The following is an 18,153-nucleotide window of genomic DNA, read 5'->3' on the forward strand; positions in this document are numbered from 1 at the left end:
ATTAATGGATATTTTTTGTAGAGGTTGATACATTTTACATGAGGGAAAATCAAGTCTCAAATGTTAAAGTGTAAATTACAAACTCTAGAAGCCTTTTTAAACCTTGATTTCACTACAAGTTTGCATTTCCTGCTGTGCAAGTAAATTCTCAAAATAGTGATCAAATTAAGATCCTACATCTGTATAACAGGTGCGGTTCGATTTTATCTTTTAATTCATTTTAATTAAAGCATCTCATACTGTTTTTTTCCTGGTATATATCATGCTTTTCTATTTAATAACCAGGTACAGACGAGAGCATAGCCACAATATTCGGACAAATAATAATCACGCTTGTCACACCATTGATGGCATAAGAGAAGACTGCCTAAAAGGGACATGAATTTCAAAAGCAGCAATCAATCCTCACACAGGGGGTCACTTTGTGTGACAATACCTTGACAGCGAATTAAAACTACAGTAACCTTGGTAACCATCACCAATGGCAACGGTGCTGTTAGTGATGAATATTAACACTGAATCAATGCCTGGGCACAGTAATCAATTGCTGTGGCAAGTGGGCATTGTGGAGGAAAAAATGGTGGAAGAGAGAGAGAAAGAGAGTGTATTGTATGAATGATAGACTGAGGTCATGTCCATTTGAAATGGAAACTCAATAAAAAATGTAGACAGAATGTGATGGGTGAGGAATAGCCCAAGTATCATCAAAGCACTGTGACAAATACAATTTGATTTGATATATTTGTCCATTACGAAACACTCTCTGTGTTCATTCCAAAACCATTTGGTACAACGACAATCATGGATGTTTCGGGAACCGATCACAGAATTCTTGCTCCTTCTCCATAGTCATATAGTTAAAGATTGAAGTTCAATCGAGAGAGAGAGACTGACTAAGTAATTCAATTTAAGCAGGGTTGGATAAAGTCATTCTTTATCAGTCAGCGTTTGACTGTGATTCTAGCCTCTCTTCGAGACTGCCTTTCACTCATCTATCCATTCCCTTTTAGAATGAACACCGAGGAGCTCTAAATCCATGGCCCTACCTCACTGGGTTGTCTGGATCCGTTTATAGAAACGACATAGATGCTGAATACTGCTATCTATTTGAAAGAAAACATTTATAATGAATGATTAATACATAGTAAGGAATTCTAATGGTTCCATCTTGTCATTGTTAAACTGAGCAATTGAAAGTGTCTATAGGAGATATGACAGTGCTTTCTTCAAATACCCATATTTGAGCAGACTTGGTCAACTGAACAGGGGTTTCAAATCATTCATTTCAAAGTACAAGATCTTGGACACTCAAGTGAAAATCTTCACAGATCTCGAGCCCTTTAAGCCTCAAGCCTTTGAACATCTACAAAACTACAGCTTAGTCTGAAATATCACCCAGATTAGGCTGTGAACACTAGCTTTTATGGCCAATAGGATTACAAAGACAAAAAAATAATCTAGGGACATCAAAGTAATAAAAATCCTCACTAGAGAATTAAGGGTAAAGGCAATTATTTATATCAGGTGACTGACAATGGGCAGAAAATATGAAAGAGCGGCTGAAGAATAGCAGTCAATACAGTAGGGTAGCACTCCCATCTCTCAAGACCCATTCTCCGGAGGTGATCCTCTGAGGTACAGCCCTGCAGACAATACTAGGCATGAAGAAGACAGGACATGGGGAGAGATGGTGGATATGCATTTCAAATTTACACAGCCTTATTATTCAATAATTGATTTGTAATTTTCTGTAATCCGGCAGCTCACAGTGAGTAGAGGACATGACAGAGAGAGGAATTCATTTTCAGCAGGATGTTCAATTAGGGAATGGTGAGAGATAAAATGTATGTTGGAGAACACACACACCTGTCCTGGACACATGAGACAGAATGATAATGAGACTGGTTCCATGCATGGTGCCACTATAGGCATCTTTTTCATTTGATTGTTTTAGCGTGCTGTCCTCCAGCAATGGCCCGGCAGGCTTGTCTGAGGATAATGTATTTCATTTGGTCACAAAGTGATAGAGATGAAGTCTCTCTGGTCTGAGAAAAAGCATGCTACTGAGTGAAATAGAAAAGGTGAGAATCTCAATCCATTTGGCATTTTAGGAGAAGTACTGCTTATATATTGCTGCAATAGACTCTGAACATAATTGGTCCAGATTAAACGACTGGTGCTATTGGGACAATAGAATGCCTTCAGGATTCATGTTGACATTCAAACCAACCTTCTCAATTATATCAGAAAAGATTAAAAACAAAAAACAATTCGGCAGAATTGTGTAATACTCTGTAAATTGATTAGTATGGTAATAGGCTTCCAGGTAATACATTAATTGATGACTTGATCAATGACCATGAAAAGTATTGAATTTATGCATCAATGTATTATTTATGTAAATATCATCACTTCACATTACAGTTAGTCATTGTAATTACAATATGATACTGTAATCCACACAAAGTGCTGCTGCAATAGTAGTCCATAATCACAGTTGACTTCATTCAATAATTAGATCTGCAAAAACATCCCCATCATCAGTGCAAGTATATATATACACTGGCACAGCAAGACAGAAAAACAAAACCTACAGCCAACAATCTTTAAGAGTTAAGACTCCCTTTCAAGTCCCAGTGTCGCAAAAATGTTCAAACAGCACATTAACATTAATTTAGAAATAGCAGTCCCTATCCAACAATACAAAGACATTAAAAAGAAGTTAATGTCACACAATACTTAAAATGGTAAATATAAATTAAAATGTTAACAGCCATGGACTATGCTTTTAGAGATCCGACCGTCAAAGTGATTCAGTACCAGCAGTGTAATGATACAAGTGACATCAAGGGAAACAACAGATAGCTTTACATCTCAGTTTGTCTCCAAGTTCCTTGAGCCTTCAATGTCAGTATATTGCAGTTTTAATAGTTTGTTATGGACTTGTTGAGAACAGAAAGAGTGCATTACAGAAAGTGTTGAGAGACCCACAACCCTATTCATATAACTGTCCACATTTTCTCCTGCTGACATAGGGACTAGACCTCCATTGGGTTAACATAGCACAACATTGGTTAATTATCTGAATACTGTTTGCCGAAATAAATCAAGCCTGCCAGAGAGGTCACATAAACATCAAGGCTTAAAGGCATCCTGTAACTTATATTGCATTATACTGTATATGAGACCAGACAAAGGAAAAAAGTAACAATGACATCATTAATAAAGTACAATTTTACAATACATTATGATACAGAATAGGCTTTACTGTGTCAAGCCTTGAATTTGTACAAACTAGCAGATTTGCACTTCTTCACCACTGCAAAGAGCATGGAGACTACCTCAGAGAGAGAAGGAAAAGGAGAGAATAGAAGGCTAATAAATAAAGAGAATTCCAGTGACTTCTGAGGTCTCTCTCGCTCTGTGATCTCTGCGCTCGCAGCCCAAGGTGAGAGGCTGTGCGGTGTGCAGGGAGAACCCGGCTGCTGCACCTCGCCGGTGTTGATTACCCGGTGCCCGTTGCCATGGCAACGGTGTCTGGCGCTCAGAGCAGGTCGGGCAGAATGAGGCCCGGCGGTTTGGGCTCCACGCAGTTAATCCAAAAATTGGCACAGCTGGCGTGGTACTGGTGGCCCCCGTACAGCAGTTTGAAGTTGTCTGTCTCTGAGTTGAAAGCCTGGCGGAAGGGTCAAATAAGGGCGAAATGGGGGTGATGGTTAGGACAACAAGGTTCAACTGAACAGTTAATAAACAGATGAACCTGGCAGGAGCTCTGGCTAACAAATAGAAAGCAGTGGTAAAGATAAATCAACAGGAACTAAATAATTCATCTATGAGAGTAACGCTAGAAGCAGGGATTTGTGGGCAGCTTAACCTGCATATCTCCACTGTGGCACACAAACAAGAGGTCAACAAAAACTGACCCTTTGAAAATATGACTCATGTTTGGCACAATGCTCTGTCTACTGATCAATAAGAGTGTTGCTCAATCTCCTGACAGTTAGTTGAATCTATCGAGATAGCTGAATGGCACTCCCACATAACATCTGAATATAGCCGTTGAGAAAATAAACTTAGTGAACTGAGAGGGGCAGAGAGCTGTTATGTGAGCTTGCATTTAGTTAGCTGAGCCCAGCAGTAGCAGCAGGTTGGTGATAAGGAGGAGATGCTAATGTTGGTGTTGTGCAGTTTAAGAGTTTGCATCTCTGATGACATATCTGAGCTAAAGCATGAAAGAGAATGTGGTGAATCATATCCTCCCACAGACAGACTGCATATACAACAACCTGGGAACACACACACACCATATAGTATACTCATACCTGTCCACATGCTCACAAACCATTTACAGTACATTTACTATGCTGCGCACACCTGTTGCCTTTCTCACATACACCGACACACACTCAGGTTTCACAATGTATTCTCGTTCCATCTGCCTCATCCAACTTCTTTCCTCCAACCTTTATTTAGCCCGCCTGCCAAAGCCTGGACTGTTGGAGAGGGAGTGAAAAAAAGAGAACAGAACACAAAGGCATAACCCCTTGTCTCCTCCTCCTCTCTCTTCTTCAATCCCACCCCCTCTCCCTCACCTCCACCTCCCCAGTCCTTGCCTGCATAACCGGGATTATGTGCAATTTACCCATCAAACATGATTGTGCCAACAGATATGTAATGTGGGAGAGACATAACAGACGTAGAAAGTGCTGCAGAGAGGATATACTTGGGAGAGTTAGACCATTGGATGGTAGAATAAAACCAAAATGAAAGGTCAGCATGATTAATCCTAGGTGTTAATTCTAACTGTAATCTAAAGGTTAATGACCCTCCATTAGGAAACCAAGAGGACAGTGCTGCTCATGGTGCTACAGGGCTCCAGACGAGAAACACCACCTGTTAATGCAAGGGGCATCATGCATAAAGGTGGAGGCTACAGTCTACTGCTGCTTAAGAGGCGGAAATAAGTGAAGCATACCCTTACCCTTAACCTCTTGTCATGGTCTTTAGCCAGTGCCTGTAAGTAGCACAAGAGGTGTCAGCATTTTCCTGGTTTCATGCATTGTCCTGAGTAAGCAAAGTGAAACTGTACAGTAACTGAGGATCAGTCCGTCAGTATGAACGGAACGTTGGTACACCAAAGGAACTGAGAGAGCAACCTGTCTCAGGAACATTCCAAGAGCCCCAAAGTGAAAGAATCTAAAGTATCACCCTACGATCATCCATCTCATTTTCCAATAAACATCAAACAGGGATGGGCATTCCAGACTCTGCAATAGATTTGAGAGAAATACTGTGCAGTCTGCAAACCCATTGAATTATGCGCCCACTGCCAAGTAAACTTAATTTAATGTTATTGGCCTTTTCCAGAGAAAGTCATAACCAAATTAAACTGAAAAATCACTTCAAATCATCGAGATATTTCAGAATCTGACATTTATGAATAATAATGCATAAATTATTATTCGGAAAAAAACATCACTTCTACTTTTGGGAATAATTGCACTCATTAGCATTTATCATTGGGAGAAAATAGCAATACTTCATTTAACTCAAATTATCACAGAGTTTTATAGCTTGTTGCAGTCTCCAAGTTTATTTAACGAGGCAAGTCAGTTAAGAACAAATTCTTATTTACAATGACGGCCTATGGGACTCCCAATCACGGCCGGATATGATAGAACCTGGATTTGACACCTCTTGCACTGAGATGCAGTGCCTTAGACCGCTGCGCCACTCGGGAGCCCAAGTAACAAACTATGTTTAGATCCAGATGCTATCTGTTGCTTAGCCTGATAGCAGATACACTACATGTTCAAAAGTATGTGGACACCTACTCGTCAAACATCTCATTCCAAAATCATGGGCATTAATATTAAGTTGGTCCCCCCTTTGCTGCTATAACAGCCTCCACTCTTCTGGGAAGGCTTTCCACTAGATGTTGGAACATTTCTGCAGGGACTTGCTTCCATCCAGCCACAAGAGTATTAGTGAGGTCGGGCACTGATGTTGGGCGATTAGGCCTGGCTCGCAGTCGGCGTTCCAACTCATCCCAAAGGTGTTCGATGGGGTTGAGGTTAGGGCTCTGTGCAGGCCAGTCAAGTTCTTCCACATCGATCTCGACAAACCATTTCTGTATGGACTTCGCTTTGTGCTCGGGGGCATTGTCATGCTGGAACAGGAAAGGGCCTTCCCCGAACTGTTGCCACAAAGTTGGAAGCACAGAATTGTCTAGAATGTCATTGTATGCTATAGCGTTAAGATTCCCTTCACTGGAACTAAGGGGCCTAGCCCGAACCATGAAAAACAGCCCCAGACCATTATTCCTCACCCACCAAACTTTACAGTTGGCACTACGCATTGGGGCAGGTAGCGTTCTCCTGGCATCCGCCAAATCCAGATTAGTCCGTCGGACAGCCAAACGGTAAAGCATGATTCATCACTCCAGAGAACGCGTTTCCACTCCTCCAGAGTCCACTCCAGCCGACGCTTGGCATTGTGCATGGTGATCTTAGGCTTGTGTGCAGCTGCTTGGCCATGGAAACCTATTTCATGAAGGTCCTGACGAACAGTTCTTGTGCTGACGTTGCTTCCAGAGGCAGTTTGGAACTCAGCAGTGAGTGTTGCAACCGAGGACAGACGATTTTTACGCGCTACGAGCTTCAGCACTCGGCGCTCCCATTCTGTGAGCTTGTGTGGCGCCTACCACTTCACGGCCTAGCCGTTGTTACTCCTAGATGTTTCTACCTCACAATAACTGCACTTACAGTTGACGGTGCCACATTGAAAGTCTCTGAGTTCTTCAGTAAGGTCATTCTACTGCCAATGTTTGTCTATGGAGATTGCATGGATGTGTGCTCGATTTTATACACCTGTCAGCAACGTGTGTGGCTGAAATAGCCAAATCCACTTATTTGAAGGGGTGTCCACATGCTTTTGTATATATAGTGTATTTATGTGCTTTAGCCAATCCCCTTGTCATTCGTTGTCATGCCATACATGTTTGACATGACATCCAACATGACTTAGCTAAAACCCAGACTGATCTGCTAACAGGCTACATGTGTTGCTGTTGCCCATCCCTGACTCAACATATGAGGATGATTGGACGAAGAACATGGAGACAGGCCTCCATTGGATAAGATAAAACCCAGACCCGAGTCAGCAGTATCAAAGACCAACAACCTAGCTCCAGTCTCTCAATGGTGCCCAACATAATATTATGCCAGTGATGCCATCACCACCACATACCTACCTCTAGTTGGTAGACAAACAGAACCTACCTGTACTCTGAAGGACAATAGTATTATCGGCTTTTATTAAAATGCTTTCTGTGATTTCATTATTCTCAGAGGGGATGCTATTCTCTGTTTGGCTTTTATGCTTTCTTACAAATGCTCCTCTAGACAAAAACGTAATTAAAAGGTGAGTTATTAATCTGATGTCAGGGGAATACAAAAAAACAACAACTATTATTTAGCCTGACTCACTCCACACGAGAGAGCGAGAAAAGCACAGAGTGTGAGAGAGAGATAAGATAAGAGAAATTGACAGACAGACAGACAGACAGACAGACAGACAGACCCTAACCCTCAGCAGATTTCTTAGCACCTGTGCTCCCAGCTCCTGCCTGGTCTGATGCGTGAGGCTGTGAGCCACATCTGCTGTCTAAACTCAGTCCAGACTCCAGAGTCACATCCCTCTCAGCCATCCTCCCTCTGCCTAACCTCATCAATCTATCTGGCTAAATGACGCAGTGGAACAACGCAAGAAACAATCAAAGCAATCTTGCCCTGCAGACCGTACAGTCAAACTATATTAGAAATGGTCCCCAATTTGACACCTAGTTACTGATGATCAGGTTTTGACAAGTGGAAAAGAAAGTGTCACAATAAACACATTTTAAGCCATAGTAGAACTCAAATGATGAGATGAGTAGTTAGAACACACAGATATGGATGTGTATGGCATAGACTTGCTGTTAGTAGCTGGTAAGAGGTGAAGTGAAAGGTGGCCGTCAGATGAAGGCATCAGCGCTACAAGCCTGATAAAGTTGAAAGGTTGTAAAGTTGAATGCTTCACTGACCCTCCAGAAACTTTCCCACAATTCCCTCAGCCCAACCAGAGGTGCCAAAAGTACAACTTTACTCTTATCACGTCCTGTCTGTCTCCTCCAACTCTATTTTTACCTCCCTCTTTTTCTCCTTCTCTCCCTTCCAGCAGAGTTATCATCTTAACAGTTATCATCATCTCTAATAAGGTTCAGAAATGAAGATGACCTGAAATTATTGTGGAGGGGAATTTGGTGTAATAGGATAGCCTGGTCATTTCTAACGCATCTGTGCATGAACACAGTGCTGCATCTGTGCATGAACACAGTGCTGCATCTGTGCATGAACACAGTGCTGCATCTGTGCATGAACACAGTGCTGCATCTGTGCATGAACACAGTGCTGCATCTGTGCATGAACACAGTGCTGCATCTGTGCATGAACACAGTGCTGCATCTGTGCATGAACACAGTGCTGCATCTGTGCATGAACACAGTGCTGCATCTGTGCATGAACACAGTGCTGCATCTGTGCATGAACACAGTGCTGCATCTGTGCATGAACACAGTGCTGCATCTGTGCATGAACACAGTGCTGCATCTGTCGGCACTGGTAACGTCTCAAATGGCACTCTATTCTCTAAACAGTGCACTACTTTTGACCAGGGCCCATAGGGAATATGGTGCCATTTGGGATGCAGACAGTGTGAAGGGAGGGAGCTGTGAGAAGAAGAATGTGCTGTCATTTTGGCACCCCATCGCCTGTCTGTCAGTGGAGAATTTGGCCCCCAGGCCCCCAATAGGAGAGTGAAGTGAGATTCAGTTGACAGTTCACTGCATCATACTCTTTTAAACAGACGTCCAATAGTTGTCTCTTCTTTGCTCTGCAAAATGTTCAAAGTCAAAGAAACGATAATTTAATTATTATGCGTCAACCACTAGTTTAAAAACAACTCTCAAATGGCATTATGATTCATGGTTTATTCAGCTTGAGAAATGTGTTAGAACATATTTGTAATCAAATGTTTCAACAGTTATTGGGTCCATCTGTTGAGGGATTGAGGGTGTGTTGGTTGGCAATCGTGATTGTGTGTTGACTGAGAATTAGTGTATGTTTACAGTATATGTGTTGGCTTGACACAAGTGTGTGTCTGTACATGAGTGTGTGTGTGTGCAGACCTTGCTGCGTGAGTCCACGTTGAGCAGGCACACCCCACAGGCCAGCTCCTTGGCGTTCTTGATGCCGTGTCTCAGGATACAGGAGGAGAAGTCCAGCGAGCTCTCATCAGGCTGTACAGAGAAACACACAGATGCACACGGACACACATTTTAAATACTTTATTTGAATCCACAAATCAAATTACATTCAAGAAGGATTCAAAACATTTCAAAGGTCTTTGTATGCATGGACACTTGAGGACAGCTGAATAACAGAGCAGTACCTAGTCAATTTTTTTTGCTTTAGGCAGGCCTGCAATCTGGAGGTCACGTACTGTAAGCCTATGTTTGTGATTGAGACACACACACAGGTTGGTGTCAGATTGGTCACCTGATCATAGGACTCTGCTGTGGGGCACACTATGTTGCTATGCCTCACATCAAGAACCATTTGCTACTTCACAAAATACTGCATGAAAAGAGGGATCTATGGTTGAAATTTGAGGAAATGTACCATATGTGCAAGGATTTTACTCAGGTGCCAACCAATTTACATTTAAAAAACAAGTTATATATTTAAGCAATAAGGCCCGAGGGGGTGTGGTATATGGCCAATATATCATGGCTAAGGGCTGTTCTTAGGCACGGCACAATGCATCAGGGCGCAACGCGTTCAGGGCGCGAACGACCCGGTTTATTATACCTGGATACAGACCACTGTACACGTGGATTTTGTGTTGTAGATATGTGGTAGTAGAGTGGTGGCCTGAGGGCACACACTTCATGTGTTGTGAAATCTGTTGTGAATGTATTATATATATTTTTTAAATTGCATAACTGCCTTCATTTTGCTGGACCCCAGGAAGAGGAGCTGCTGCCTTGGCAGAACACTGCTCTAAGAAATACACATTTCTCTATTAAGTTATTCATTAACCAGCTTAATAAACTAAAGTAGAAATATGTCTTTAATCTGGGAAATGAAAGTAAATACAGTCCATTAGTCTGCTGGCAGCAGAGCTGTGTGAACAGGTGAGTGTGCCCAGACAGCTCCTCTCTCTCTCTCTCTGAGGGAAGAGGCTGCAGAATCAGAAAGCAGCTGCGGGTCTACGGTCTGAGATAACTCCGATTACTACTCACTCACTCCGTCTCCCTCTGCCTCCCTCTGCCTCCCCCTGTCCCTCTCCCTCTCTGCTTCACTAATTCTCTCTCTTTCTGTACTGACATTATTTCGAGTCAGGAGATGGCCGGTCTGTTTTATCTGCTGGCATTTGAAAAGCAATGTTCTTTGTGAGGCTGACTGAGGCAGTGAACTGTCAACTGAATCTCACTGCCTCTGTTCTCCACACATCACTACAGCCTACAACAGACTGCTCTATACTCCCCATCCCCACAGCTACACACACTAACAGATACCACCATAAGGCTTGGTTTAGTACACTGTCACACAATCAAGGTTTCATTGATAATCCTACTTGGCATGAGTCATTGATAATCCACTCAACATTTCATCAGGAATATTTTCTAGACAAAACAGTTAGTTACAATCAAGTGTCAATTTCTCAGGTCTATGTGTAGCCTAACCCACTGCATTGGAGGAAGGGAGGTCTATGTGTAGCCTAACCCACTGCATTGGAGGAAGGGAAGTCTATGTGTAGGCTAACCCACTGCATTGGAGGAAGGGAGGTCTATGTGTAGCCTAACCCACTGCATTGGAGGAAGGGAGGTCTATGTGTAGGCTAACCCACTGCATTGGAGGAAGGGAGGTCTATGTGTAGGCTAACCCACTGCATTGGAGGAAGGGAGGTCTATGTGTAGGCTAACCCACTGCATTGGAGGAAGGGAGGTCTATGTGTAGGCTAACCCACTGCATTGGAGGAAGGGAGGTCTATGTGTAGGCTAACCCACTGCATTGGAGGAAGGGAGGTCTATGTGTAGACTAACCCACTGCATTGGAGGAAGGGAGGTCTATGTGTAGGCTAACCCACTGCATTGGAGGAAGGGAGGTCTATGTGTAGGCTAACCCACTGCATTGGAGGAAGGGAGGTCTATGTGTAGGCTAACCCACTGCATTGGAGGAAGGGAGGTCTATGTGTAGGCTAACCCACTGCATTGGAGGAAGGGAGGTCTATGTGTAGGCTAACCCACTGCATTGGAGGAAGGGAGGTCTATGTGTAGACTAACCCACTGCATTGGAGGAAGGGAGGTCTATGTGTAGCCTAACCCACTGCATTGGAGGAAGGGAGGTCTATGTGTAGCCTAACCCACTGCATTGGAGGAAGGGAAGTCTATGTGTAGGCTAACCCACTGCATTGGAGAAAGGGAGGTCTATGTGTAGGCTAACCCACTGCATTGGAGGAAGGGAGGTCTACGTGTAGCCTAACCCACTGCATTGGAGGAAGGGAGGTCTATGTGTAGGCTAACCCACTGCATTGGAGGAAGGGAGGTCTATGTGTAGCCTAACCCACTGCATTGGAGGAAGGGAGGTCTATGTGTAGCCCTACCCACTGCATTGGAGGAAGGGAAGTCTATGTGTAGGCTAACCCACTGCATTGGAGGAAGGGAGGTCTATGTGTAGGCTAACCCACTGCATTGGAGGAAGGGAGGTCTATGTGTAGGCTAACCCACTGCATTGGAGGAAGGGAGGTCTATGTGTAGCCTAACCCACTGCATTGGAGGAAGGGAGGTCTATGTGTAGGCTAACCCACTGCATTGGAGGAAGGGAGGTCTATGTGTAGGCTAACCCACTGCATTGGAGGAAGGGAGGTCTATGTGTAGGCTAACCCACTGCATTGGAGGAAGGGAGGTCTATGTGTATGCTAACCCACTGCATTGGAGGAAGGGAGGTCTATGTGTAAGCTAACCCACTGCATTGGAGGAAGGGAGGTCTATGTGTAGGCTAACCCACTGCATTGGAGGAAGGGAGGTCTATGTGTAGGCTAACCCACTGCATTGGAGGAAGGGAGGTCTATGTGTAGGCTAACCCACTGCATTGGAGGAAGGGAGGTCTATGTGTAGACTAACCCACTGCATTGGAGGAAGGGAGGTCTATGTGTAGCCTAACCCACTGCATTGGAGGAAGGGAGGTCTATGTGTAGGCTAACCCACTGCATTGGAGGAAGGGAGGTCTATGTGTAGGCTAACCCACTGCATTGTAGGAAGGGAGGTCTATGTGTAGGCTAACCCACTGCATTGGAGGAAGGGAGGTCTATGTGTAGGCTAACCCACTGCATTGGAGGAAGGGAGGTCTATGTGTAGGCTAACCCACTGCATTGGAGGAAGGGAGGTCTATGTGTAGGCTAACCCACTGCATTGTAGGAAGGGAGGTCTATGTGTAGGCTAACCCACTGCATTGGAGGAAGGGAGGTCTATGTGTAGGCTAACCCACTGCATTGGAGGAAGGGAGGTCTATGTGTAGGCTAACCCACTGCATTGGAGGAAGGGAGGTCTATGTGTAGGCTAACCCACTGCATTGTAGGAAGGGAGGTCTATGTGTAGGCTAACCCACTGCATTGGAGGAAGGGAGGTCTATGTGTAGGCTAACCCACTGCATTGGAGGAAGGGAGGTCTATGTGTGTGTGTGCGTGTGCGTGTGTATGTTGACTGTGTTTCTTACCGCCAGGTTGGCCAGGGACATGAAGCCCATGAGGTTGTTCCAGACGCGGCTGATGTCCTTCAGCAGCTGCTGCAGCTTCTCAGAACACACGGCTGTGGCCTTGATACCCAGCTCCACACGCTTGGTCACGCGGTACACCTCCACCACACCTGCCACAAACACACTTCGACGTTAACACACAACCTTAACACACCTGCTCCCAGTTCTCTACCACAGCCAGCTCCAACATAAGCCAAGGTTAGACAGTGAGAAATACAACAAGGACAATAAAAAACGCTTCCAGGAAAACAGCTAACAGGTCTACAGTCCCCTATGTTGAAACCTCCTCTGAAGTTGGATCATTAGACCAAGCTGGGATACTTTTGGCAGTGCCACGAGAAATACCTGGAGGATAACAGCAGCAAACATATTAAGACTCCTTATGTAAAATAGCCCTCTGAAGCTGGATCAACCTGACATAATGTTGGCTGTAACACTACACTACGCTCTCTCTAAGGGTTAACGTGGAACGGTGATTGACAGAGTTGTTGTTCTCCGTTGAGAGGGGGACAGCTCAGAGGTTTATAATGGTGTGTTTTTGGAAGAAGACTCACAGCAGTGGTGGTACACTGTGTTCTGTTCTCAGCCCCTCACAATGGTATGTGTGCCTGTACCAATCTCACAGCTCATTAAAAAGAGACACCACTGTCTGCCTGTGTGCGTACCAAGTGACACCCTATTCGCTACATAGTGCACTACCTTTGACCAGAGCCCTATGGGAACCGGTCAAAATGAATAAGGTGCCATTTGGGACGCATCCACAGTCAGGCCGAGCAAAGATAAGCCCCCACAAGGATCCACAGTCTGTCAGGCCAGCGAAGATAAGCCCCCACAAAGATCCACAGTCTGTCAGGCCAGCGAAGATAAGCCCCCACAAGGATCCACAGTCTGTCAGGCCAGCGAAGATAAGCCCCCACAAGGATCCACAGTCTGTCAGGCCAGCGAAGATAAGCCCCCACAAGGATCCACAGTCTGTCAGGCCACCGAAGATAAGCCCCCACAAGGATCCACAGTCTGTCAGGCCAGCGAAGATAAGCCCCCACAAGGATCCACAGTCTGTCAGGCCAGCGAAGATAAGCCCCCACAAGGATCCACAGTCTGTCAGGCCAGCGAAGATAAGCCCCCACAAGGATCCACAGTCTGTCAGGCCAGCGAAGATAAGCCCCCACAAAGATCCACAGTCTGTCAGGCCAGCGAAGATAAGCCCCCACAAGGATCCACAGTCTGTCAGGCCAGCGAAGATAAGCCCCCACAAGGATCCACAGTCTGTCAGGCCAGCGAAGATAAGCCCCCACAAGGATCCACAGGCAACTCTGTAGTGCTGGACAAATCTGTCAGAGGGGATCAGGCAGAGTTTGGGGTTCTGGCTAAAGACTGTTGGGCCTTTTTAAAGCTCAGGACCTCCCTCTCGGCGGGTGTCGGTGTGTGTGTCAGTGATGTATGTGTGTCAGTGTTGTGAGTTTGTCAGTGTGGTGTGTGTGTGTCAGTGTGGTGTGTGTGTGTGCGTGCGTGTCAGTGTGGTGTGTGTGTGTCTCACCCAGCAGGTACTCCATGCCCTGAGCAGACTGGATGACCTCAGTGCAAACAGTAGAGCTGCTGATGCTGTTCAGGGTGTTGTTGGCTTTAGTGATGACCTGAGGACAGAGACGGACAGCAGAGTGGGTTAGGGTTACACACACCCACAAACACATGTGCGGATATAGCAAAAAATGAGGGGGAACAGTCCTGTACAATATCTTACCTGTAGAGCACTCACCAGACACCTCTGCCACTCATATGCATAGCGCTCACTCTCCTGAAACAACATGCTATAGTTGTTAGAATTAGTTCAGATAAATGAGAAGACATTTATACATTTCCATAAAAAAATACAAAAAAACAAACTTATTAAGGCCAAAGCCTCTGTGGTTTGCTCCTGAAATAAATGTCTACTGAATTTGTAAACCCTCCACAGAGCATCTGGATAATCGGCAAATGTAGTTAACATGTCTGGGATAGCGTGACTGTGTGTGGGTCTCACCTCCACCTCCCCAGTCAGGTCCTTGTACTTGTCTCTGATGACGGGCAGGGCAGGCTTCTTCTCACTCAGGGTGCTGGAGCGGTCTCTGAAGGGCTGCTCCGGGGCCGGGGAGGGGGGCGAGCGCCCAATCTCCTTCTCCCCCAAACTGTGGCTACGCTTGTGGGAGCCTGAGGCAAGGACAAGAGGAGAGAGTGTCTTGATCGTACATATATAGTATATACAGGCAATGTCTGGCATACATACAGTACATACAAATGCCCTTTTAAATGGTCACTTATACCAACCCAGAGATGTTGGCTAATTCCAGATATGCACCTGTTTGTTTACTATGGCATAATTGTGACTTTTTACCCGAGCTCATATTCTGTTGTGGCTCATTACTTCCGGACAAGGACACAGACGACAAACACTTCATTTACAACAAATGATAATTATGTACAAAACAGCGCCACGGCAACCAACGCAAGTATGAATAATTCATAAGGGCTCACTCGCTCACACACACAGAAAAAATGGACAGATACATACACACAAACACGAAAATAGACAGGCACACGAAAAAAGACACACAAACACACAGTCACATGCTGAGCCCAAACTATTCAACATGGGCTCTGTCTGTCTGAGTGTGTGTGTGTGTGTGTGTGTGTGTGTGTGTGTGTGTGTGTGTGTGTGTGTGTGTGTGTGTGTGTGTGTGTGTGTGTGTGTGTGTGTGTGTGTGTGTGAGAACCGGGTAATCACCTCCTGCAGAGACATGCATCATCTTCCCCACAATATGACAGCACTAATACATTCCCCCACTACCACACACCGATCAGATAACCATTCAATAAGGACAGGGGAATAACAACTGAAAACTAATTACGTTTAACACTGGGAGAGAAATCAATGAGGCAAATTAGCTTTCATCACTTTGGAGGTAGGAAAAGCTAATGAGCTATGCATGAAACATAACACCGGAAAACGACAGTAAAAAATGAACACCCAAGGAGTGAATACAGTTAATTTCGTATAGGCACGGATTTCTGGGCTGTGTTGTTAATTCATCTCATCTGCCTGTGTTGTGTACCAAGGATGTGCACAACACTGCCATCTATTGTCTGACAGTGGAACTGCACTGAGCTGCCGGAGGGGCCACAGATGCTCCAATATGAGGTGATGAAAGTCCTGACATCAGGGCCAGCTGATCTGATTCACACCACTACATCAGAAATAGAAGGCATGGTGTAACTGGATGCAATTTACATTTTGAAACCAGCATCTACTGACTGAGGATCAGAAAATAAATGTATATCTACTTATCAGTTGACTTCTGAAAATAAATCAAGAGAGAGAGTACAAATCAGATGACTCACCTTGTACAGAGAGGTCAAAGGTGGCGAGTTCGCTCTTGATCATCTCTTCACTGGACTTGACCTTGGTCTGAGAGCTGGCCTTCAGAAAGTCTGACTTCCCAAACTTGGCCTTGTCCCCCTGAAAGGCCCCGAACTCATCTGAGGCCTCGTTCAGGTTCCCCTCGGAGCCCGGCTCGGCCGCGGGGGAGTCTGACTTCTCCGACACCGTGCTGGCAAAGTCCCCAAAGTCATCATCCTCGTCCCCACCCAAACCTACCGGCTCACAAGATCCAAAGTCAGCAAAGGCCTCAAACTTGCTGTCGGTCGACACACTATCCTCTGTTGAGAAGGTGGTGATCTTCGTCTGGCAGGTGTGTGTGATGGGGATGTTCTCTGTGCTGCCGAACGGCGTCTCCTTCCTGTGGACTATGTCTGAGGAAGGGAAAGAGGAGGAAACACCAACACCGTCCAGGACCAGATGCTTCTTGGCCTGACCCTGAGCAGACAGGCATTCCTCTCTTTCTGACCAATCATAGCTGGCCAGCCTGCTGACTGCTGACGTTCCGAAGGGGTCAAACTTCATGTCGTCTCCTTCTGTAATGACAACACAAAATACACACTGGTGGCTCTAAGTGGGAAAAGCATAGGGTGCTGAAATGATAGCAACCAGTCAGTCAGCCATGATAAAGTGACAAGGCATCTGGCGAAGCTTTGATATGTTATACGAAACATACTTACTGTGGAAGACATATTCTGTTTCTGATGCTGAATTTGTGTTGACTTACAACAAGCAGCTTTACTTTGGTGAGAGTAACACCCCATCTTCCCTACATTGTGACAGTGAGATCATATGCACTGCATTTAATCTAGTGCTGCACTATAGTGTGTGTAAGGGTTCACTTACTAGGATGTGATCACCAGCTTAAAGGAGGGATAAAAAGCTGAAATTGACTGTGTTCTAAAAATGTCTATTTCCAATTGGTGACATAGATGACAGAAAATATAGGGGTACAACATAATTCGCTCACATACAGATACAGACTCACTTGATCTGTACAGTAGTGGCCAAAAGTTTTGAGAATGACACAAATATTAATTTTCACAAAGTTTGCTGCTTCAGTGTCTTTAGATATTTTTGTCAGATGTTACTATGGAATACTGAAGTATAATTACAAGCATACAAGGCTTTTATTGACAATTACATGAAGTTGATGCAAAGAGTCAATATTTGCAGTGTTGACCCTTCTTTTTCAAGACCTCTGCAATCCGCCCTGGCATGCTGTCAATTAACTTCTGGGCCACATCCTGACTGATGGCAGCCCATTCTTGCATAATCAATACTTGGAGTTTATCAGAATTTGTGGTTTTCTTTGTCCACCCGCCTCTTGAGGATTGACCACAAGTTCTCAATGGGATTAAGGTCTGGGGAGTTTCCTGGCCATGGACACAAAATATCGATGTTTTGTTCCCCGAGACACTTAGTTATCACTTTTGCCTTATGGCAAGGTGCTCCATCATGCTGGAAAAGGCATTGTTTGTCACCAAACTGTTCCTGGATGGTTGGGAGAAGTTGCTCTCGGAGGATGTGTTGGTACCATTCTTTATTCATGGCTGTGTTCTTAGGCAAAATTGTGAGTGAGCTCACTCCCTTGGCTGAGAAGCAATCCCACACATGAACGGTCTCAGGATGCTTTACTGTTGGCATGACACAGGACTGATGGTAGCGCTCACCTTGTCTTCTCCGGACAAGCTTTTTTCCGGATGCCCCAAACAATCGGAAAGGGGATTCATCAGAGAAAATGACTTTACCCCAGTCCTCAGCAGTCCAATCCCTGTACCTTTTGTAGAATATCAGTCTGTCCCTGATGTTTTTCCTGGAGAGAAGTGGCTTCTTTGCTGCCCTTCTTGACACCAGGCCATCCTCCAAAAGTCTTTGCCTCAC

General features: G+C 44.9%; 1 protein-coding gene across 11 annotated transcripts in view; it reads right to left on the reverse strand.

Annotated features, from left to right (window-relative positions):
* Positions 1–2,369: 2,369 nt before the first annotated feature.
* Positions 2,370–18,153, reverse strand: part of LOC139548039 (synergin gamma-like) — a 55,570-nt gene continuing 39,786 nt past the window's right edge. For 7 of the 11 annotated variants that reach the window (XM_071357340.1, XM_071357339.1, XM_071357336.1 and 4 more), the window contains 9 exons: positions 16,233–16,805; positions 14,878–15,044; positions 14,599–14,652; positions 14,395–14,491; positions 12,819–12,967; positions 9,227–9,337; positions 8,893–8,931; positions 4,982–5,014; positions 2,370–3,676 (listed from right to left, as the gene is read on the reverse strand). In XM_071357340.1, coding sequence (XP_071213441.1) covers positions 3,545–3,676; positions 4,982–5,014; positions 8,893–8,931; positions 9,227–9,337; positions 12,819–12,967; positions 14,395–14,491; positions 14,599–14,652; positions 14,878–15,044; positions 16,233–16,805 — 1,355 coding nt within the window. In that variant the 3' untranslated portion in view covers positions 2,370–3,544. The remainder of the gene's footprint in view (positions 3,677–4,981; positions 5,015–8,892; positions 8,932–9,226; positions 9,338–12,818; positions 12,968–14,394; positions 14,492–14,598; positions 14,653–14,877; positions 15,045–16,232; positions 16,806–18,153) is intronic. The other 4 variants (XM_071357342.1, XM_071357335.1, XM_071357334.1 and 1 more) reach the window with 3 other exon arrangements.

Source organism: Salvelinus alpinus, chromosome 21 (genome assembly GCF_045679555.1).
Source record: "Salvelinus alpinus chromosome 21, SLU_Salpinus.1, whole genome shotgun sequence".
Lineage (NCBI taxonomy): Eukaryota > Metazoa > Chordata > Actinopteri > Salmoniformes > Salmonidae > Salvelinus > Salvelinus alpinus.